This window comes from Anabrus simplex, chromosome 1, assembly GCF_040414725.1.
Source record: "Anabrus simplex isolate iqAnaSimp1 chromosome 1, ASM4041472v1, whole genome shotgun sequence".
In the NCBI taxonomy this organism is placed as follows: Eukaryota; Metazoa; Arthropoda; class Insecta; order Orthoptera; family Tettigoniidae; genus Anabrus; species Anabrus simplex.
This window is the reverse complement of record NC_090265.1, coordinates 1,050,430,405-1,050,455,829: the sequence shown is the minus strand read 5'-3', so window position 1 is coordinate 1,050,455,829 and position 25,425 is coordinate 1,050,430,405. Positions and strand designations below refer to the sequence as shown.

The 25,425-nt window shown below is 36.1% G+C and overlaps 1 protein-coding gene across 1 annotated transcript in view; it reads right to left on the bottom strand.

Annotated features, from left to right (window-relative positions):
- LOC136857945 (uncharacterized) overlaps positions 1-25,425 on the bottom strand; it is a 227,703-nt gene that overhangs the window by 5,190 nt on the left and 197,088 nt on the right. Inside the window, exons 5-6 of the mRNA XM_068228317.1 lie at positions 19,905-20,100; positions 13,822-14,080 (exon numbers count right to left, since the gene is read on the bottom strand). Of these exons, the coding sequence (XP_068084418.1) occupies positions 14,025-14,080; positions 19,905-20,100 (252 nt within the window). The 3' untranslated portion in view covers positions 13,822-14,024. The remainder of the gene's footprint in view (positions 1-13,821; positions 14,081-19,904; positions 20,101-25,425) is intronic.

Here is a 25,425-nt window from a genome sequence, read left to right as displayed (position 1 = left end):
GGACATAAAGAAATGAAATTTTGGGGATATATTCATATTATGATGTAGGTGCTCGCTAAGAGAGGATTTTTGGATATTCCTTCGGTAAGGGGGTGAAAATGGGGGTGAAATTTTAAAATGAGTGTATCTATATCTCAAAACTTTAAAAGTTTACAGATGTAAAAATTGGTATCTAGAATCTTCTTTAAAAATAAGGAAATACGTATTTTTTTGTTTTCAGAAAATCCCAATATGAGGGACGAAAAAGGGTGAAAATGGGGGAAAATGGGTTGAATGCCTTTAATCAGGATACCGGTACTTATATCTCAGAAACTGAAGATATTACAGACCTGAAAATTGGTACTTTTGATCTCTTTTAAAAATAAAGAAGCACGTATTTTTTTGTTTTTGTAAAATCCAATTAATGGGAGGGTGAAAAGGGGGTGAATTTTTAAAATGAGTGAATCTATATCTCCAAACTTTTAAAGTTTGCAGATGTAAAAATTGGTATTTAGAATCTTCATTAAAAATAAAGAAACACGTATTTCTTTGTTTTCGGAAAATCGCAATAGGAGGAGTGAAAAGGGGTGAAAAATGGGTTGAATGCCTTTAATGAGGCTACTTATATCTCAGAAACTGAAGATATTATAGACCTGAAAATTGGTGTTTGGGATCTCCTTTAAAAATAAAGAAACACGATTTTTTCTTTTTGTGGAAAATCCAATTAATAGGGGGGGGGTGAAAAGGGGGTGATTTTTTAAAATGAGTGTATCTATATCTCAAAACTTTTAAAGTTTATAGATGTAAAATTGGTATTTAGAATCTCCTTTAAAAATAAAGAAACACGTATTCTTTTGTTTTCGGAAAATCCCAATAGGAAGGGTGTAAAAGGGTGAATAATGGGTTGAATGCCTTTCATGAGGCTACTTATATTTCAGAACCTGAAGATATTACAGACCTGAAAATTGGTATTTTGGATCTAATTTAAAAGTAAAGAAACACGTATTTTTTCGTTTTTGGAAAATCCAAATATTGAGGGGTGAAAAGGGGGGTGATTTTTTTTAAAATGATGTGTCTACATCTTAAAACTTTAAAATTTACAGATATAAAAATTGGTAGTTAGAATCTCCTCTAAAAATAAAGGAACACGTTTTTTTTGTTTTCTGTAAATCCTAATAGGAGGGGTGTAAAAGGGTGAAGAATGGGTTGAATGCCTTAATTGAGGATACACATATCTCAGAAACTAAAGATATTACAGAACTGGTAATTTGCATATGGGATCTCCTTTAAAAATTAAGAAACACACGTATTTTTTAGTTTTTGGAAAAGCCAATTAATGGCGGTTAAACAGGAGTGACAAATTGGGGTGAATTTTTTGAAAGACTATATCTACAGAATATCTTGGAAACGTAAAATGTTACAGACGTAAAGAGTGGGTGTAAATCTCCTGTAAATGTAAAGAAATATAGGTGATTTGTTTTTGGAAACTCCACTTAAGGGGAACTTAAAAGGGGTGAAATTTTAAAATGAGAATATTTACAGTATATCTAAAAAAACTTAACATGTTACAGAAGTGAAAAATGGTACTTTTTTATCTCTATTAAACATAAAGAAACGTGTACTTTTAGTTTTCGAAAATACCACTTGGGTGGAAGGGGGGGGGGTAAAAGTGACTGAAAATGGTGATGAATTATTTTAATTAGGCTACTGATATCTCAAAAATGAAGATGTTACAGACGTGAAATTTGATATTTGCAATCTGCTTTAAAAGTAAAGAAACACGTATTCTCGGAAAATCCAATGAGGGGGGGGGGGGGGGTGAGAGAATTGAAAAATTAATTGACTGAATTGTATGAGAATACATACATCTAATAAAAACTAAAGTTGTTACAGACGTGAAAATCCTTATTTGGACCTCCTTTAAAAACAAAGAAGGACGCATTTTGGTGGGGAAACCATCTTGGAGGGCGGGAGTGTAAAGGAGTTGAATTCCTTTCATGAGGACACATAAATCGAAAACTGAAGAAGTTAGAGTCGTGATAATTGGTATTTAGAAGATCCTTTACTATTAAAGAAACAAGTATTATTTGCGGGAAAATTCACTTAAGGGGGGGGGGGGATTATTGTGAAATGAAGTGAAAAAAAGTGAATTATTTTTATGGGGATACTTATATCTCAAAACTGAAGGTAATAGACGTGAACATTGGTGTTTGGAATCTCCCTTAAACATAAAGAAACAAGCATTCTTTTAATTTTTTATGGGGGGGGGGGGTTGGCGGTAAATAAACTTAACTTCGGTGGGGTGTAGAAGGAGGTGAGACAAATTGATTTTACTGTTATTAATGTACTTATAAGGATCCTCCATTGCTCAGGCGGCAGCGCGCTGGCCTCTCACAGCTGGGTTCCGTGGTTCAAATCCCGGTCACTCCATGTGGCATTCATGCTGGACAAAACAGAGGCGGAACAGGTTTTTCTCCGGATACTCCGCTTTTCCCTGTCATCAGCCATTCCAGCAACACATAATAATAATAATAATATTCCGGACCGTCGTCAAATGTGCGGACCGCGCTGGAAAAGGCTCCTGGACGGGTAATGACTAAGAATGCAGTCCGGCCGCGGGTTCAGTGCCGCCAAGGCACCCAATATGACACCACGCCGGATCTCCTGAAGGATTTTATCCATATTAAAAATATTATAGGAAAAGATGGCAAAGATTTACGGACCCAACTCACCGGCAGGAATACCTGAGCCTAGCCCGGGAAGTACGAAATCGATTGCTGGAAAGGAAGATTTAAAAGTGGGAGGAAACGTGCCGTAAAATCATAGAAAACCAGTCAGATCGGGAATTTTGGTGGATTCTCGCAGCAAACGAGTCAGATCGCGAATTTCGGCGGATTATATATCTAATACAATAAGCATTCAATTATACATTTCAGTATAATACCGTAGCGAAGCACGGGTATCTTGCTAGTCTATATATATAAAGTAGCTTGTCCTGACTGACTGACTGACTGACTGACTGATTCATCATCGCCGAGCCAAAACTACTGGACATAAAGAAATGAAATTTTGGGGATATAGTCATATTAAGATGTAGGTGCTCGCTAAGAGAGGGTTTTTGGATACTCCGTCTCTAAGGGGGTGAAAAAGGGGGGTGAAATTTTAAAATGAGTGTGTCTATATCTCAAAACTTTAAAAGTTTACAGATGTGAAAATTGGCATTTGGAATCTTCTTTAAAAATAAGGAAATACGTATTTTTTTGTTTTCAGAAAATCCCAATAGGAGGGGTGAAAAAGGGTGAAAAAGGGTGAAAAAGGGGTTGAATGCCTTTAATCAGGATACCGGTACCTATATCTCAGAAACTGAAGATATTACAGACCTCAAAATTGGTACTTTTGATCTCTTTCAAAAATAAAGAAACACATATTTTTTTGTTTTTGGAAAATCCAATTAATGCGAGGGTGAAAAGGGGGTGAATTTTTAAAATGAGTGCATCTATATCTCAAAAGTTTTAAAGTTTAGAGATGTAAAAATTGGTATTTGGAATCTTCATTAATAATAAAGGAACACGTATTTTTTTGTTTTCGGAAAATCCCAATAAGAAGGGAGAAAAGGGGTGAAAAAGGGGTAGAATGCCTTTAAAGAGAATACTTATATCTTAGAAACTGAAGATATTACAGACCTGAAAATTGGTATTTGGGATCTCCTTTAAAAATAAAGAAACGCGCATTTTTTGTTTTTAGAAAATCCAATTAATGGTGGGGGTAAAAGGGGGATGATTTTTTAATATGAGTGTATATATACCTCAAAACTTTTAAAGTTTATAGATGTAAACATTGGTATTTAGAATGTCCTTTAAAAATAAAGAAACACGTATTTTTTGTTTTTGGAAAATCCAATTAATCGGAGGGTGAAAAGGGGGTGAATTTTTAAAATGAGTGAATCTATATCTCCAAACTTTTAAAGTTTGCAGATGTAAAAATTGGTATTTAGAATCTTCATTAAAAATAAAGAAACACGTATTTTTTTGTTTTCGGAAAATCGAAATAGGAGGAGTGAAAAGGGGTGAAAAGCGGTTGAATCCTTTAATGAGGCTACTTGTATCTCAGAAACTGAAGATATTACAGATCTGAAAATTGGTGTTTGGGATCTCTTTTAAAAATAAAGATACACGTATTTTTTGTTTTTGGAAAATCCATTTAATGCGGGGTGAAAAGGGGGTGATTTTTTAAAATGAGTGTATCTATATCTCAAAACTTTATAGTTTATAGACGTAAAAATTGGTATATAGAATCTCCTTTAAAATAAAGAAACACGTATTCTTTTGTTTTCGGAAAATCCCAATAGGAAGGGTGTAAAAGGGTGAGTAATGGGTTGAATGCATTTAATGAGGCTGCTTATATTTCAGAACCTGAAGATATTACAGACCTGAAAATTGGTATTTGGGATCTACTTTAAAAGTAAAGAAACACGTATTTTTTCGTTTTTGGAAAATCCAAATATTGGGGGGTGAAAAGGGGGGGTGAATTTTTAAAATGAGTGTGTCTACATCTTAAAACTTTAAAATTTACAGATGTAAAATTGGTACTTAGATTCTCCTCTAAAAATAAAGGAACACGTCTTTTTCTGTTTCCTTAAATCCCAATAGGAGGGGTTTAAAAGGGTGAAAATGTGTTGAATGCCTTTAATAAGGATACATATATCTCAGAAACGAAAGATATTACAGAACTGAAAATTTGTATATGGGATCTCCTTTAAAAATAAAGAAACACGTATTTTTTAGTTTTGGGAAAATCCAATTAATGGCGGTTAAACAGGAGTGACAAAATGGGGTGAATTTTTTGAAAGACTATATCTACAGAATATCTTGGAAACGTAAAATGTTACAGACGTAAAAAGAGGGTGTTTGGAATCTCCTGTAAATGTAAAGAAACATAGGTGATTTGTTTTGGGAAACTCCACTTAAGGGGAACTCAAAAGGGGTGAAATTTTAAAATGAGAATTTTTACAGTATATCTCAAAAAACTTAACATGTTACAGAAGTGAAAATTGGTATTTTTTATCTCTATTAAACATAAATAAACGTGTATTTTTAGTTTTCGGAAATACCACTTGGGTGGAGCGGGGGGGGGGGGGGTAAAAGTGACTGAAAATGGTGTTGAATTCTTTTAGTTAGGCTATTGATATCTCAAATATGAAGATATTACAGACGTGAAATTTGATATTTGGAATCTGCTTTAAAAGTAAAGAAACACGTATTGTCGGAAAATCCAATATGGGGGGGGGGGGTGAAAGTATTGAAATATTAATTGACTTAATTGTATGAGAATACATACATCTAATAAAAACTAAAGTTGTTACAGACGTGATAATTCGTATTTGGATCTCCTTTAAAAACAATGAAAAACGCGTTTGGGAGGGGGGCGGGGAACCATCTTGGAGGGCGGGAGTGTCAAGGAGTTGAATTCCTTTAATGAGGACACATAAATCAAAAACTGAAGAATTTTGAGTCGTGATAATTGGTATTTAGAAGATCCTTTACTATTAAAGAAACAAGTACTTTTTGCGGGAAAATTCACTTGGTGAGGGGGGGAGTAGTGTGAAATGAAGTGCAAAAAGTAAATTATTTTTATGGGGATACTTATATCTCAAAGCTGAAGGTAATAGACGTGAACATTGGTGTTTGGAATCTCCCTTAAACATAAAGAAACAAGCCTTCTTTTAATTTTTCGTCGGGGGGGAATGGGAGGTGGCCGTAAATAAACTTAACGGCGGTGGGGTGTAGAAGGAGGTGAGACCAATTGATTTTACTGTTATTAATGTACTTATAAGGATCCTCCGTTGCCCAGACGCAAGCGTGCCGGCCTCTTACAGCTGGGTTCCGTGGTTCAAATCCCGTTCGCTCCATGTGTCATTCGTGCTGGACAAAACGGAGGCGGGACAGGTTTTTCTCCGGATACTCCGGTTTTCCCTGTCATCAGCCATTCCAGCAACACATAATAATAATAATAATAATAATAATAATAATAATAATAATAATAATAATAATAATAATAATAATAATAATAATAATAATAATAATAATAATAATAATGTTCCGGACCGTCGTCAAATGTGCGGACCGCGCTGGAAACGGCTCCTGGACGGGTAATGACTAAGAATGCAGCCTGGCCGCGGGTTCAGTGCCGCCAAGGCACTCAATATGACACCACGCTGGATCTCCTGAAGGATTTTATCCATATTAAAAATGATTATAGGAAACGATGGCACAGATTTACGGACCCAACTGACCGGGAGGAATACCTGAGCCTAACCCGGGAAGTACGAAATCGATTGCTGAAAAGGAAGATTGAAAAATGGGAGGAAACGTGACGTAAAATAATAGAAAACGAGTCAGATCGGGAATTTTGGTGGATTCTCGCAGAAAACGAGTCAGATCGCGAATTTCGGAGGATTATATATCTAAAACAATAAGCATTCAATTATAAATTTCAGTATAATACCGTAGCGAAGCACGGGTATCTTGCTAGTCTATATATATAAAATAACTTGTCCTGACTGACTGACTGACTGACTGACTGACTGATTCATCATCGCCGAGCCAAAACTACTGGACATAAAGAAATGAAATTTTGGGCATAGATTCATATTAAGATGTAGGTGCTCGCTAAGAAAGGATTTTTGGATATTCCTTCGCTAAGGGGGTGAAAAGGGGGTTGGAATTTTAAAATGAGTGTATCTATATCTTAAAACTTTGAAAGTTTACAAATGTAAAAATTGGTATTTAGAATCTCCTTTCAAAATAAGGAAATACATATTTTTTGTTTTCAGAAAATCCCAATAGGAGGGGTGAAAAACGGTAAAAAAAGGGGGTTGAATGCCTTTAATCAGAATACCGGCACTTATATCTCAGAAACTGAAGATATTACAGACCTGAAAATTGGTACTTTTGATCTCTTTTAAAAATAAAGAAACACGTATTTTTTTGTTTTTGAAAAATCCAATTAATGAGAGGGTGAAAAGGGGGGTGAATTTTTAAAAACAGTGCATCTAAATCTCAAAACTTTTAAAGTTTACAGATGTAAAAATAGGTATTTAGAATCTTCATTAAAAATAAAGAAATACGTATTTTTTTGTTTTCGGAAAATCCCAATAGGAGGGGTGAAAAGGGGTGAAAATGGATTGAATGCCTTTAATAAGGATACTTATATCTCAGAAACTGAAGATATTACAGACCTGAAAATCGGTGTTTGGGATCTCCTTTAAAAATAAAGAAACACGTGTTTTTTTGTTTCTGGAAAATCCAATTAAGGGAGGGGGTGAAAAGGGTGTAATATTTTAAAATGAGTGTATCTATATCTCAAAACTTTTAAAGTTTATAGATGTAAAATATGGTATTTAGAATCTCCTTTAAAAATAAAGAAACGCGTATTTTTTGTTTTTTGTTTTTTTGTTTTCGGAAAATCCAGATAGGAAGGGTGGAAAAGGGTGGAAAAGAGGTTGAATGCCTTTAACGAGGCTACTTATATTTCAGAACCTGAAGATATTACAGACCTGAAAATTGGTATTGGGATCCACTTTAAAAATAAGGAAACACGTATATTTTCGTTTTTGAAAAATCCGGATAATGGGGGTTGAAAAGGGGGGGGGGGAATTTTTAAAATGAGTGTGTCTATATCTTAAAACTTTAAAAGTTTACAGATGTAAAAATTGGTATTTAGAATCTCCTTTAAAAGTAAAGGAATACGTATTTTTTCGTTTCCTGTAAATCCCAATAGGAGGGGTGTAAAAGGATGAATTGTGGGTTGAATGCCTTTAATGAGGATACATATATCTCAGAAACTGAATATATTACAGAACTAAAAATTTGTATATGGGATCTCCTTTAAAAATAAAGAAACGCGTATTCTCGGAAAATCCAATGAAAAGGGGGGGGGGAAAGAATTCTAAAATTAATTGACTTAATTGTATGAGAATACATACATCTAATAAAAACTAAAGTTGTTACGGACGTGAAAATTGGTATTTTGATCTCCTTTAAAAACAAAGAAATACGCGTTTTGTGGGGGAAACCATCTTGGGGGGGGGGGGGAGTGGAAAGGAGTTGAATTCCTTTCATGAGGACACATAAATAAAAAACTGAAGAAGTTAGAGTCGTGATAATTGTTATTTAGAAGATCCTTTACTATTAAAGAAACAAGTATTTTTTCCGGAAAATTCACTTAGGGGGGGGGGGAGAAGTGTGAAAGGAAGTGAAAAAAGCAAATTATTTTTATGGGGATACTTATATCTCAAAACTCAAGGTAATAGACGTGAACATTGGGGTTTGGAATCTCCTTTAAACATAAAGAAACACTCCTTCTTTTAATTTTTTTTTTGGCGGGGCTAAATAAACTTAACGGCGGTGGGGTGTAAAAGGAGGTGAGACCAATTGATTTTGCTGTTCATAATGTACTTATAAGGAGACTCCGTTGCTCAGGCGGCAGCGCGCCGGCCTCTCACAGCTGGGTTCCGTGGTTCAAATCCCGGTCACTCCATGTGACATTCGTGCTGGACAAAACGGAGGCGGGCCAGGTTTTTCTCCGGATACTTCGCTTTTCCCTGTCATCATTCATTGCAGCAACACTGTCCAATATTTCATTTCATTTGTCATTCATTGATCATTGCCCCAGAGGAGTGCTTCGGCAGCCGGCACAATTCCTACTGTCGCCGCTAGATGGGGCTTTATTCATTCCATTCCTGACCCTGTCGAATGACTGGAAACAGGCTGTATATTTTCGATGTACTTATTCTGATCATAAACCGATCTTTTTTAATCTTTCCTTGGTTCGTTTTCAACAGCCAACTTTTCCTTCGGAGAACGTTCTTATATTACAGTAGATTCTCCTGGCATATGAATAAAAATTTAAACACATTTGAAATAAACGATAGGAATGAGATTGACCGTCCAATTGTTCACCTCTATAATAAGGTCAATAATGCACGGAAGTATGTCATTCGTATCGCCAGAAATCCCGCACACTTGCCTACGCGCGACATTGGTGCTGGTCACATTCTCAACAATAACAATGGCAGCAGATGTAATTTACCGCCAAGTAGCGGTCTTGCATCTTGCTGTGGGGTCCAGAACATCTATAATAATAATAATAATAATAATAATAATAATAATAATAATAATAATAATAATAATAATAATAATAATGCTCTGGACCGTTGTCAAATGTGCGGACCGCGGTGGAAACGGGTCCTGGACAGGTAATGACTAAGAAAGCAGTCTGGCCGCGGGTTCAGTACCGCCAAGGCACCCAAGACGACACCACGCCGGATCTCTTGAAGGATTTGTTCCATATTAAAAATGCTTATAAGAAAAGATGGCAAAGATTTAGGGACCCAACTGACAAGGTGGAATACCTGGACCTAGCCTGGGAAGTACGAAATCGATTGCTGGGAATAAAGATTGAAAAAATGGGAGGAAACTTGCCATAATCTATTAGAAAACGAGTCAGATCGCGAATTTTGGCGGATTCTCGCAGAAAACGATTCAGATCGCGAATTTCGGCTGATTATATATCTAAAACAACATTCAATTATAAATTTCAGTACGGTATAATACCGTAGCGAAGCACGGGTATCTTGCTAGTCTCTAAATAAAATTAATTTTATGACAGTAAAGAGATAATGATATTCTTCCTCCATTGTGTATCTGTAGAGCTGGTCCGCTTTCTAGGTGAGCTGATGTGTCTGATCATCCACTAATTTTTTTTTTTTTTTTTTGGGTGATATCTGAAGCCATCCCTTTTCAGTTTTGTCTCAGTTAATTTATAACTCATAGGTTCTTCAGTCTGCTGAAACTAATTTTGATTAATAACATTATAAACTATCTGAAAAATAAAACATATGTTAATTTTTTTTATGTTTGTAAAAGAAATAACTTAATTAAAATAGAATGACATGTTTCATTCTTAAAAGAATATCTTCAGATTCTAACAAATCACACTCAAATATTTATGTTTATTTCTGTTTAAATGCTTATGAACTTGAAATCTGAAACATATCTTTGTGTCCACTCAGCATATAATGTTAGGTGTTTGGAAAACCACTGCTCTGTCATGGGCATGAGTCCAACCGGCTGCCAGTTTGTTGACCTTCAGCTATGTCATGTTCCTCACCCTGCCTAGGTCAATGGAATGCTGTATTTTACTTTTAGGTGTTTTATTTTTAGTGCTCCCGTTGTTGTTGTTGTTATTATTATTATTATTATTATTATTATTATTATTATTATTATTATTATTATTATTATTATTATTATTATTATTATTATTATTATTATTATTATTATTATTATTTAAAGCATACAAGGGTTCTTAATGAGCATCTAATGGTCAGCCTATTATACTGATAATTTTTGTTACTGGTACCTATTTCATTTCCACTTAGGAAGAATACTTGCAGTTTCTTTTTAATCTGGCATGGAAATTTAGTTGTGCTTGGCCTATATATCACATTGCAGTTGGTTACTTGACATCTGACTTCATTAAAACTAAGCTACTTTTTTCATTGTTATTACTATTGTTATATTACAGTAAAACCTGTCCTCAGCAGAAACCCAAGGGACTGGAATTTTTTCTGCTGTATACAGGATTTCAGTTCATAAAGGTGGTTGAATAAAACATAAAATTTGAATTTGTCAGTGCTTACCTCCGTTAGATATTGTGCAGTATTAGATACAATAATGACTCTAATTGCGTACTTATGTACACTAGTTCATCAGCTCTAACACTATCTGTTCTTGCTTAGAACCTCCTCACAGTGAACAGTAGTACTGTACATACAATTATTTAATACACATCGCATGTGCCCCCCTTTCCGGGGCTCTGCCAGTAGACATGAGACTACCCAGGCATGGATCGTCCATGTGAACAGATATCCGATTTTCAGAGGCATTTGTATAAAATTAACAATGGCATTATGGGTTAAAAGGACAGGCTTCTGGCAAATAACACATAATCCAAATCAAAGTGTGCATTTAATGATAGATCAGCAAGTCAAAATTTCTTTGTAAAATTATAATGAATCAACTATTTCTTCTTCTTGAGAAATCTCACTTTTATATAAATTTCCTATGAACCAAGTTTCCACTGGAAATTTACCATGAATAATGCATAACTGAAAAACCAAATTATTCAGGCATTAGTGTAAGAATAAAGATGCTTTCTCAACAAAATTATGAAAAATGCACTCTTAAATTTCTCATACATCAGAGTATTCCGAATTGTTTCTAAATTCACAGAATAACCAGCACAAACCTTTCTGCACTGGTTTCAGTATTTCTGCTTGCCTTCATGTCAGTTAATAAATTAATATCCATTCCTATCTCTTTTCACTTGTAGTATATCGTTGTTCATCTTCTAATTTCTATATTTTTGCAGTATTCTCTCCTAACTGATTTTATTTACAATAATTTACAATTATCCTCTCCTCTCACCTTTAGTAGGCTTATGTTCCTTTATTGTGTTAAATTCTCAATTATAGCCTATATCTCCCTACTGCATATGTATAATGTACAACTTCACTTAGTGTACAATAGGTTGTAAAGAAAGAAACTCATATTTAGAGAAGAAGGAACTATGCACAGTGTTATGACTATCAAAATGAATTATGAAGCAGAAATAAAAGGGGACATTATACATTAATGAGTTAATTAATTAATTAATTTGAGTTCATCTCATTCCTTTTTATTTCTGAGTTTATCTCATCCTATTTTATTGAACTTTTTTTATCTGGACTATGATAATATGAATTCTTTATTTGGTATTGCTTAATTAACTAATTAAGTATTTAATTAGGGACCCATTTAATCATCAAGCAATAATTTGTCTAAATTAAAGTATTGATTATTAATCATACTAAATTAATATGCTTGATTATTAAGGTATTTATTATCTTGCAAATACTTCAACTTTATGTTTAGGTTCTCTAATCTTTAAAAAAATACACACACACACACAAAATTCAATTAAAGATCTTACAAGTAATTGTATTTGGTAGAAACTTGTAGTAGATTTGAGATCTTTCTTAATTTCTTTACTTGGTGATTGGTAGCTAGCAAATATTGAGTAGATCTCATAGTAGAGGAATCTTTGTGTCAATCATCTATAATTAATTCCTAAGTGTATTCAGCAATTTAATAATAATAATAATAATAAAAGACAAATCAAATCCACCATCTCCCAAATGCAAGCTCACAGGTCTAGCTTCTCCATAGATGGGTAACATATCCACATACTCATTGCTGGTGTACATCATGAGGGAGTGAATAAGGTTTGTGTTGTGTTGTGTTATGACTTGCCTCAAAGGAGAGGAGTTCGCCCAGCAACATATCTACCTATTAAATGACTTTAAGTGATTGCAAAAGTTATGGTGATTTCATTATAGTTCATCTACTCAATTTTCAGTGTATTGACATGAAAGTCATCTGGAAAAAATTTACTGACAGTTAGAGAATAAAAATCTTCTTCTTCTTCTACCACTTTTCCAACACATGTGGGGTCGCAGGTGCGAACTGTGTTGGACATGTGGATTTGTCCCTGTTTTATGGCTGGATGCCCTACCTGATGCCAAACTTATATGGAAGGAAGTAATTACTATTGTGTGTTTCTGTGGTGGTTGGTAGTGTAGTGTGTTGGCTGAATCTGAAGAGGAAAGTGTTGGAACAAACACAAACACCCAGTCCCCAACCCAGAAGAATTAATCAAACACAATTAAAATCCCTGACCCGGCCAGGAATCGAACCCAGGACCGTCTGAACTGAAGGCCTCAATGCTGACCATTCAGCCAATGAGTCAGACAATTAGAGAATAAAAATATGATGTTAAAATAAGCATAAATATTTTATTTGAATTCCGGTACATTTATATATCCTTTGTTGAGCTAATAATAATTATGAATGTGATTTTTGTTGGTGATATTTATACGGTACCAGTTTAATAAAGTGCTCATATCTTTGTAGGAGAGAAATTGACTACGACCATTAGCTAATTTAGGGCCAATTTTGGGGCAGAAATTGATTTATGTGTGCACATGCTGATATTGGATGCAGATGTAGTTATTGTCACATAATATTCTCCCATAGGCTGCCTTAACAAACTTAAATTGAAATATGCAATCCCATGGACGATTATTAATGATGATTAGTGCAGAAAATAGGCATTTATTCCTCTTCTATAAATCTCTGTGTCGTGTAGTGATAGATGAAACTGTTAGTCCTGAAAAGTGAAATTCATAATTTCAGTCACAAAAATAAATTAAGAGTAGAATTATTGAATTAGCTAATCTGTAGTCATCTGTGTGTGTGTGCATGTGTGAATGCATGCATACATGCATGCATATGTTTTCTTTTTCAGATAGTTTATAAATTTTTTAATAAAAATTAGTTTCAACAGACTGAAAAACTTAACGCTTATAAATCAATAATAACATGCATATTTTCGAGAATATTTTGCAACACTACACCCCCTCAGTATTTTTTGGAATCAATAAAGGAATTTTTGATGACAGGCTTTTTTGTACAAGTTATGGATCACACATTCCCCTGAACTTAGCGCATCTATGGGAATACCAAAAGACAGATTCTACTGGTCACATACCAATTTAATTAAACATTAGGTTAAATATTCTAATAATTATGGAATCAGATCAGTTATCAGAGAATGTAAATTTCTTTACCAGATCTCAAGAATATACAACTGTCTCAAACAACTCTTATAACACAGGTTAATATTAAATCAGGTGCATGCTATTACTGGTCAAGTAGTACGAGTAGAAATGATAGGGGATCTTACCTACTGGCAGAGTTGGTGACTGACCTGACCTTGGCTCAGAGCAGACTGCGCTCAGATCCAGGTAATGGTCAGATATAACTCTTGATTCTTATTTCTTTAGAGAAACCATGATGAAAGCTTTGATCTGACATTGCTTACACACAGTAAATGATGAGAGTCATCTGTATTCACATAAGTTCTCACTCCATTTTTGTTCTTTCCTCTCAGTGCTTTGATCCATATGTATGAACATCAGCATGGCTGGATTTATCAGTGATTCCTAAAGAAAACAGAATATGACATTACTGTAAGCTCACTTCATGATGATGAAACATATATTTTGTAAGATCATGAAAACAGATAAAATATCCTCTTTCAGATAATACCTAACAATATCTTTGCTGGTGAAACCTAGTGTTTATACCGCATTGTGTATTCTGGTATGAGCAAGGTCAAATTGGTTTCTTTCATTGACCTGTCTCAGTGTCATCCATGGTTTTGACAATATGAATGTGACTGAGGTATAAATGATGCTATTAAAGCCATACCTTATGCAGCCAGTACCTGTTATGAATGGTGAGAAAATGCTGCTCACAGCATCAGTTGGTGCATGCTTTTCAGTGGGCTTGGCTGACTGGTATGTAACAGCAATTCTGGGCTTGATGAGGAGAGTATGCCCCTTCAGGAATAGCAGGTCATCTATGACAGCTGATGGCAGAGCTGCTGAGGATCAAACCAGCCTTTGGGCTGACACTCTCTCTCTGATCGTTCCTTCAATTCTGAGGACTGCGATCTCTGAAGAGGTTTTGCTCAATTGTCTCCATCTCTTGTGGTCCTCAGAGAGATATGATGATGATAGGGTAGGAAAGGACTAGGAGTGGGAAGGAAGCGGCTATGGCCTTAATTATGGTACAGCCCCAGTATTTGCCTGGTGTGAAAATGGGAAATTACAGAAAACCATACAGAGCTGTCAACAGTGGTGTCTGAATCCACCATCTCCCAAATGCAAGTTCACAGGTATGCATTCTGTCTAGTTTCTCCATAGAGGAGCAACATACCCACATACCCATTGCTGAAATACATCATGAGGGAATGAATAAGCTTTGTGTTGTGTTGTGACTTGCCTCAAAGGAGGGGAGTTTGCACAGCTAAATATCTACCTATTATCACATGTTGTTATTTTTCCAATGGGGGACACTTTATCCTACCTGTGGTCTACAGAGCTTGGAACATGTACGACGTAGCTAACCAATTGCCTGTGCCCTAGCCACAGACCATCACCTCCTCATCTTCTTCCAACATACCCTATGTCACGCTACATACAGCCCTTCTTACAAAATTATGTTGATTGATATCCTCCCAGTCAATACTATAAAATTTTAGGTCCAATTAAGACGAAACATTACATGGACATAGACATATTTCAACCCAGCATTGGGCCATCCTCAGCAAGACATATATAATGACTGACTGTTGTAACTTCTTTTGGAGTGAAAACTGACAATATACAGTAACTTCTTTCAACCAAGTTCCAACTCAATCATTTAATATCGATTTACTATTCCATTTTATAAGTAAACTTATATTGTGCTTTGATGTCTTTGAACTTTATAATATATATTTGGCCATTGTGGTGATTCTACAAACTTTTCATCAACATAACTCCACCTTCTTCAATCTAATCAAGGAAGCTATTTTAATGTGGCATTATCATCACACTATTTTATGTACAATATGCATATAATTTTATTCATATAGCCAGTCATGTTGTTTTATAATTGGGCAATTCTATGCATATAACAACATTTTAATCTGTGTTTTAACTGGACTTCATGTTTCATATTATGTTCATGCTACACCATTTTAAGATTCAAGATTGACAAGACACTAACATGCCGCGTCACAAGATTGAAAGACTTTTCATTTACTTATTTTAACGTGTCCTCACCTTATTTTCAATGTTTGCATGTGTGACTGAAGGTGTCCCATAAGAGGATGAAACATGTATCATAAATATAGTCTAATGTAGTCTTTTCAGTAAAGACAATTACAGTATTCTAAAGGTGGAATTATAAATTTAAATTTTCACAAGTTGATACTTTGACAATACAGGCTCTGATACAAAATTTATTATGTACAATCTGTAGCTTACACCATTACACAATATATTAGTAGATCAGATGTTGGCAGTGATGTATCGTGTTAATAGTTGGAAAGTGAGGTGGATAACTGTACAAATGCGCAGGTATAAAGTATCTGAACAAAATCCCATTGGGTCTTTTTCATGTAACTCCAAGCCCTGAGCTGTAAATACGTAAGTATTGAAATGTTACATCAATTGCCACAGAACATCTGGTAGTACTGTGAAAAGGCCATATGCCTGTCACAAGCACAATGCTGGAGAGCCAGAATGTTGAGAGGTGAATGTGAGGGGGGTGTGACATTTTGTTAACATCTTCAGCTTGACTAATGTGCAGATCTAGTGGACACAGGCATAGATAAACCTAGCCATAGCACAGTTCACAGCAAGGGAGTATTTGGACATACTGTAGTTCCAATTTATGGTGAAGTCTGCCAGGATGCTAGAAAAGCTGCTGAGATGTGTGCTGAACAGTTCCCACAAAGAAGGGCTCCATTCTGACATAAAATTACAGCAGCTACACAAAGAATAGTTACACAGAAAATAGAATGCCCACCCATGAATGGGGTTGTTCCAGAAATGCTCTTCGTGTAGAGGAAGGCATATTAGAACCTATTGGTGAGAATTCCAGCAGAAGTAGTCGCAAAATCATTATAATAGTAGAAACGTCTCATTGGACCATATTAAGAACATTAAGGGAAGACCTGCAACACTTGTACCAACTTCAAAGTGTTCACCACCTATTGGATTGAGATTATGCACCACATGCAGCCTTCTGTGAATGTGTTCTTCATCAACCTGTAAACTTTGTACATTAGGCATCTTACACCAAGTGGTCTGAGAACAATCCTCACACCAAAGAGTTTTATTGATGTTGAACAGGGGTGTTGGGGGGCTCTATCATACAACTTGTGGTATTAACTCAATGACAGATTGACACATTTTACCAAAAGACAGACAGATGTGTTCTACCACTACCATTCTATAGGATATGCCCCTCAACACCAAATGGCACAAGATAGTAGTTGCACCATGATGGACTACCTCACATTCCTGTGTGGGTGGTGGGGGTAGAATACATCTGCAGTATCCCCTGCCTGTCATAACAGGTGACTAAATGGGAGATACAGGAGCTCTTAACTTGCAAGTGTGGGTTAGAAACCACAGGGCTTCTAGTTGAGTATGGCATTGTTTCCACTTACTTATCCACGTCATATCAATCAATACAGTACTGATCTGCATTTAGGACAGTCGCTCAAGTGGCAGATTCCCTATTTGTTGTTTTTGTAGCTTTCTCTTAAATGATTTCAAAGAATTTGGAAATTTATTGAGCATCTCCCTTGGTAAGTTATTCCAATCTGTAACTCCCCTTCCTATAAATGAATATTTGTCCCAATTTGTCCTCTTGATTTCCAACTTTATCTTCATATTGTGATCTTTCCTACTTTTAAAGACGCCACTCAAACTTAACATCTCATGACTTCATCTTTTCTGTCCAACCTTCCTTGGTCAATACCTGTTCTCTTCTGGCTTGTAATTACGAGTGCTTAATACGAGAGACTATATCACTACATTTACCAATAAGTTGTACATTCTGACATTTCTTATAATCTAAAGCAATAACAGACAATTTGATCATGATTATTAACTGAAACATCAAGGTCATTGGTCCTGAAAGGATATTGAACACACAGTATTGCATCCTAACAAGAGAACTATCAATAAGTGCATACTGAAACTGACAATGAAACTTCACAGAGAGGATGAGGGGATCATAAGAAAGCAATGTAGGAAACTTTAGGTGCCATTTCAAGCTGTAAGATCCTGAAATCAGCAAAGAAATGTCTAAGAGGATTGCACGTGTTAGCATATACCTGAATGTGGACGGCCCTGGTGACTAGCCAAAGTGAGCGCATTACCTTGAGTTTTCTGTGCCAGATAGTGAACATATGTTCCTTTGAGAGAGCAGTCATAAATCTGGCTAATATTCTAGAGTATGCATTATGGTATATATGTGAAATATGCTTTTCCACTTTCTGTGAAATAACTTCAAAAGAAAGGGAGGTGGGTCAATATGTGATCGAACTAATTGAAAATCATCCCATGGGTGCCAGCATTGTCTCAGAGTCATGTCTGGAGAGAAATAGTGATAGTAGAAGCAGCAACATCTCGTCTGCATTATCTGAAAGAGAAGGCAGCACACCATTGCCAGGTACGAAAGGTGTTATGGATTCGAGTTTGAGGCCCGAGTCTGATTCCCGTCAATCCAGTGAAGAGACACTACAGCCACCTGACAAATCTACCAGTTTAAGCTATGCTTCCAGTCCACAGAAGAAAGTGAAATACACCGTAGATCTTGAGTACAAAAGGAAAGCTGTAAATTTATGGTTAAATAAGGGGGGTAAGAAGTGGCTTTCATTAACCACTGTTCACAAAAATTGTCGTAAGGTGACATCACCATAATCTATAAGTTTCATTTCCGTATTGATTGTATGTTGTAGGTGACATCACTATGATAACTGTGTAGGTGGAAGAACTAATTCGAATCTACATCAGTAAGTCCCACTGAACTCAGGAAACTTATGTTAAGATTATTTGCTCACTTTGCAGAAGCAAGAAAGTTGAAACAGAATGTTTGCGATGAATATCTGCGAATGTGGACCTTGGAACTTTCAAGAGAGGTTTCAATGGGACAACCTAATTTCAGTGCATTTACTAGTTGTTTGAGTCACTTCAAGAAAAAGTACAGAATCAAAAGTAGAAAAATCATTAAATTTGTATCCAGTGCGTATATGCAAGAAAAAGAGGAAAAAGATAAAATTGCAGAGAAATTTGTGGAAGCAGCTACAGAGTGACTTTTAGGATATACCCCTTCTTCAATATACAGTACAGATCAGATTGGTTTTGTGTACAAAATGAAAACAAAAAAGACTATCATTTGTTGGTGAGAAATAGAAACAGGTGGTCAATCAGTTAGTGCATTCACCCATTCTACACAATTATGCCTAAAATTAGTAAGGCCGGTACTCTTTCCCAAAAATTATTCATTGTACTACAAGAGGCAACTGGAACTTTTGGTTTGAGAGTTTCCAAAGAAATGTTTCATGCTGAAAGTATAATTGTAACAGCCACAAAATCAGAGAAAATTAGAAAAAGGAATTAAAATATTGGTTTAAAGAAAGCCTTCTTCCCATTTTACTGTTTGACTGACTACTTGCAATGATGAAAAGAGCTGTCTGAAGACATTTCTCCAGGCAGCACTATAGAAATTCTCCAGATTCCTCCTGGCAATAGAAGGCTTTGTATAGCCATTTAACAAACATTGTGCTGGGTTGTAAAGACTTTCAGTTTGACTTTCATTTCGAGAGAAACAGCATATTGAAATTGCAATCCTTCATTCATTTTCAGTTTTCTTCACAACGGTTCAAGGACATGATTAAACATTTGTGGTTCACAACCAATTACACAACAAAAAGACCTCCCAAGCTTGATGTGCCTGCAAAATATTGCCTTCAAACAAGTAACAAAAACTATGAAGATAAATGTGACCTTAAAGTGCGTATTCATTGTGCATGGTGCCAGAAATATTTGTGTTCTTATTATGCAATTAATGCACCTCATTTATGTTTCACATCATTCTCTGACAATAAAATAACCTTGGCATGCAATAACCTACCAGTTCATACTCTCTCTCTCTCCAGCGCAACTCAAGTCCACTCCGCAGTGCGCCGCACCAGCCAGGAAGATGCAAGAGTTGTCCAGTAGCTGTATTGTCACATGGATTTTGTAACAAGATCTTGACACCATCCAGTTTGAAATGGCAGCTAAATTTGTGTACATCACTATTTTATGGTCTCATCCTCTCAGCAAAACTGCACTGACAGTTTTGATATAAACGTATCGATGGTTCCCTTGTAAGGTTAATACTTAGTTCTCTTGAATTATGATGTAAGCTCGAATTTACCTTTTTCCCTCATTTTGCAGCATGGAAGACATGTTGGAGGTTGGTAAACAGTACTCATTGGGTTCCCATAAGTACCACTAGGTGTCATGGCATACACACAGATCACCGTCTTGCAGCCCAGATTTAGACCAGTTAGCATGGCAATGCTTCTTCCTGGTCCTCGAACCCGATTGACCACGGTACCATTCACATAGATCTAAACAATAGACACATTAAGCTATTAGAAATCATTGAATAATAATACAAACAATAGTCCAGCACCTAAGCTGAATGGACTTTGGTTCAGAGGACCCCATGTTCAATTTCTTGTTGGTCAGGAATTCAACAGGGTATGGTTTTTTCTGTGGTCTGAGACTATGTGTTTGTGTTGGTCTTAATACACTTCTCTTCTTCTACATATAACGTAACACACTACTAACCACCACCCACCATGGAAATTTGCAATAGGGGATACTTCCCTCCACAAAGGGTTGGCATGAGGAAGGATATCCGGCTGTATACTATCAAATCCTCACCAACTGCCCACCATAATAAATTGGGGGAAATGACGATGATGATGATGATGATGATGATAAAATTCCACTGGAAAAGGTTATATCACCAACTTACGATGAAGTGATAAAAGCATACTGGAAGAACACTTGGCTCATAGAGATCATAAATGATTTAGAAGAATTAAATTTTTCAATGCTCCAAATTGAATGCATCAAGAGTAATTTCACTGACATGATTGCCCTCCTCCCCATGAACTCTGTTGTTTGCAATGTCAACAGAAAGATTTCATTGTATATTGAGAAGATTTTCTACATATTCCTTCCAGCTATTCAGTGAATCTCTGGGATCTACTATGAGCTCACCTGATTTACCCAAAACACTATTTATTTCCTTGCTCCCTCCATTCCTAAGAACATTATTGTCCAGAAAGGTTACCCTGCCACTTGACCAAACTTTTTAGGTTATTATCAAAATTTTACCATGACTTTTCCTTGGATTCAACAGTTTCTTGTTTTGCTGTTTCCTTCATCTACATACTGTACTATTCCTTGTCTGCATCAGTCCTTGTTTGGAGTCATTTCTGATATGTCTTCCTTTTAGGTTTACACCAAGATGTTTGTTTTTTCCCCATTTTACATACAGTTGTTCCTAGACATTCCCCTTGCTGTATCTAATACAGCATCCCTGTATGCCACCCATTCCCTTTCTGTATCCTGAACCTGTATACTGTCTATTATTTAGAACTTTTTACTAATCATATCCATGTACTTCTAATTTCCTCATCCTGGTGATTTTCTACCCTTATTCATCTGCAGACATATTTCACTTTTCCTTTCCTAGGCCCAGAGATACTTTGTTTACTACAGATCAGATAGTGATCTGTGTCACCAAAAATCCCAGGAATACCTGCACATTTCTAACAGATTTCCTGAATTCAAAGTTAGTTCTGATATATGGATCTGGTGCCCCTACCCTCCCATGTGTAGTGGGGAATTTGTTTCGTTTTCACACGGTTATTTCATTCCCATCGCCAGATGGGCGGGCCACCAGCTAAACGTGTAGCTCCTTGGCCTAGTGTGGGGAATAGCCTTACGCTTGAAGAATATATTTGTAACCGCTAATCCCATACTAGTAAATGCCTCCCATTCCTATAAGTTTCCATATCTTCCCCACATTTACCTATCACCTTGTCATATTCTTCACTTCTGTCTCCAACTCTTGCACTGAAACCACCCATTAGCCCTATACTAACCCTGCTGTTGATCCTGACTATGGTGTCACTCATTGCTTCATAAGACTTGTCAGCTATACCCTCATATGGTTAATACACTGACAATTCTTGTCCTAATTTCTCCAACTGCTAACTACCCACATCATTTGCTCATTCTCATGCCTAACAGAAACTATGTTGCGTGCTATAGTATTCCTGATGAACAGTCCTACCCTACACTCTGCCCACCCTTTTTTGCTAGTTGTTTTACGTCGCACTGACACAGATAGGTCTTACGGCGACGATGGGACAGGAAAGAGCTAGGAGTGGGAAGGAAGCAGCCATGGCCTTAATTAAGGTACAGCCCCAGCATTTGCCTGGTGTGAAAATGGGAAACCATGGAAAACCATTTCCCTCCCTTTTTAACACCTGCTAAGAACACTTTATAAACTCCTACCTCTTCCTCATTATCTGCCCTTACCCAAATATCATTAACTCCTAACACATCCAAACACATCTTCTTTGCTGCCTCAGCCAGTTCTATTTTCTTTCTTCCATAAGCCCCATTAATATTGATAGTTCCCTATTGAATGCCATTTCATTTGACAAGCTATTTCCAAGGGGTCCCTTGCCTGTCAAATGGAAGTGGGAGTCTGTTACTCCCATAGGTATGAGGCTTGTTTAAATCATTCTGAGCAGGCTCAGTAAACATTCTGTGAAGCAGGATGCTACCCTGCTTACACATAGTTCCATGGAGAATCTCTCTAAAAGGTTAGGCACTGTGGTGGATTTTATAATCCTAACCACCTGAGCAGAAGGAAGGCCATGATTCAGAATATGTCCAAGTTGCCCACCCCTGTTGTATAGCAAATGGTATCCCGACTCTCATGACCACACTTACTAGGTCACTCAATCATTGCCCATGGTTCACAAACTGGGACATGACTACCGTAACCTACGCACACCACGAACCGTAGCAAGAAGAAATAATTTAAAAAATAAACCTATGGATAATTTTTTCCATTTTTTAAAATGTTTGGTTACCCGAGTTGGGTACTAATTGAGTTAAAGTAATCAAATTATTTGTAACAAATACTCTTTTAATAATTGTTTGTGTGTAATCATTACTTTTAACGAAATATAATTTTTGCTCCCAATTTATTTCTTAAAATAGATTCAGTAGCAAAAAAAAAGTGAAACAATGCATTTCAGACAAAATTTAATAGTGGTCCTTTTCATACCTTGTATAAATCAAATATTATAACATTACAATACTAAGGCAATGTATGCAAGTTAATTAGCCCATTTGAAAAATTATAGTGAACATTTTAAAATATTCAGTGACTATTTTAAATCATAACTTATACTACTCATAAATGATAAATCGTTTAGTGTTTTCTTTCTTTACAATATATTTATTATTTTTGGTTAACATCATCTAAACTGTAAGAACTCATGATCCTTATGGTCATTCACTGTGAACTGATGTCTTTTGAAAATACTACTACAATAAATGAGAAGCATTCTTGATCATGACAATCACAACAACAGTATTGTTGTTTTCTTGACTTTTGGACAAGAATAACCACAAACAGCTGTGTTAAGGTTTATTGCTGTGAATTCTTATGCCACATACCTTTTTGGACATTACGGCTTGTCTGACAGTTATTCTTTCTTCAAGTCATGTCATACTGGCTTTTTCTCCTGCAAACTCAGCAAGGGCATGTCATTATTGGAGGATAGGTGCAGTATACTCTATGTGTCGGACATTATAGGTACCGGTATATCTTGTTCTAACAAGTACAAAAATGTTAAAAGGTACAGAGAGCCCAGTTCTGGTTGTAGGAGAAGCACAATGATTGATCACTTTCTCATAATACAAGTTCTTTGTGATTGTCACACAGTAGCTGTGGGGGCCAGAAATCATTTGCAGCAGGTCATGAACATCAGTAAAAGGACAGAAAGAAGGAGGTTGCATGAAGCAAATTTGTAATGTAAGAGGCTTGCCACATGACCTCTGATTAAGGTGAGCACTGTCTCCTTCAGATGCAATTCACCAACGCCTATCAAAACTGAACTGTCGAGCTCAAGTGTTGTTTACGGAAGAATCCAGGTTCTGTTTGAGGGCAATGGATGGAAAGAAGGAAGTTTGGAGAAAGCCTGGAAAATGTTATTCATCCTGCACTTTCTCTGCAAGAACACTGTTTAATTGAGGCTCTACCATACTCTGGGCCTTCATTGTGCTTGTATTCATCAAATAGGGGAGTCTGACAGTCCACCAATACATTCAGAAGATTTTATTGGATCACATGGTGCCTTCTGCACCTGTCATTGGCGAGAACTTTATTCTGATGCATGACGACGCTCACTCAAACATTGCCATCTGCATATGTGAGTACCTGGTTGAAGTCAGGATTGAGTGCATAGTGTGGCCTACTTGCAATCCTGACCTAAAACCGATAGAGTATGTCTGGGATATGCTTACAAAACATGCTAGGAATCGTTACCCTGATATACTGGCTTAACTTTGGGCTGTGTTGCAGGAAGAATTGGAGCTTATTCCATAAGAAAACATTTAAGATTGCATCCTAAGCATGACTAATCGAATCACAGCAGTAACTGCAGCTAGAGGTAGTAATATCTGTTACTTAGGCAATTGAAATGTGTCGCAAACAAGTGGACAAATGAACTACCAGAGCTTCAGATTCTGATATTTCCAAATTCATGTTGGTGCAGTGTTGTGATTGTCACAATTGATGATGTTTCTCAATTATCATACTGAAACTTTTCAAATGGACCAATTAATTAATTTGAGATACATTGCCATATCGTTGTAATGTCATAATATTTGAATTTTACAAGGTTTCAAATGAACTAACATTAATTTTTTCTGAAATAGAAATATTTCATGTTTAGTCTTTTTCTTTTGTTGCTGATTAGTGTAGAATTGTAATCGTTACAATCTAGTAATCAAAAGTGATGACGATGCTCACCCACACATTCCTATCTGCATATGTGTGTGCCTGGACAAAGTCAGGATTGAGTGCATGACAGATATTTTAGAATAAGTTTGATGTCTTTGGAAGTAAGGGAGAGGTAAGAAAATACCTCATCCAGCTCTAGTGAAACTACTGATTCTGCTGCAGTAGATCTGAAAATGTTATCTTCAGCATCACTTAATTTTTTTTAGGTCAGGACTGCAAGTAGGCCACATCATGCACTCAATCCTGACTTCATACAGGTACACACATATGCAGATAGGAATGTGTGGGCAAGCATCGTCATCACTTCTAAGTGATATGTATTGATTACTAGATTGTAACGATTACAATTCTACAATAATCAGCAAAAACAAAAAACAAAAAACAAAAAAAAAGAGACTGACATACCACCTGGCTCAAGTAATGGGTTTTTAATAGATTTCACACTTAGAACTGAGGCATCATCTACTCAACCACATGATGTACTGGTACACAGAGAGAAATATGATATATATGAACTTACAATTCTGCTTTACACTCAGAAATATTGTCTGAAATCCATATAGGTATTAGGATTGATGATAGGAGGAAGAGGCACCATTACTCACATATTTCACAAATTTGTAAGAAATTGAATTTGGATAACTAATTTATAAATGACATGGGTTAGCAGCCCTGAAAGGCTCATTAACAATAGTAATAAATCATTTATATTCTTAGCAATACCTTAGTTCCTCATGGGTTACAAAATTAGTGATTGATGCGATTTTTACTGAACAACAGTTATAATATGCTGTACCAATCATTTATAGATGCATTTTACATGGTCTTTGTA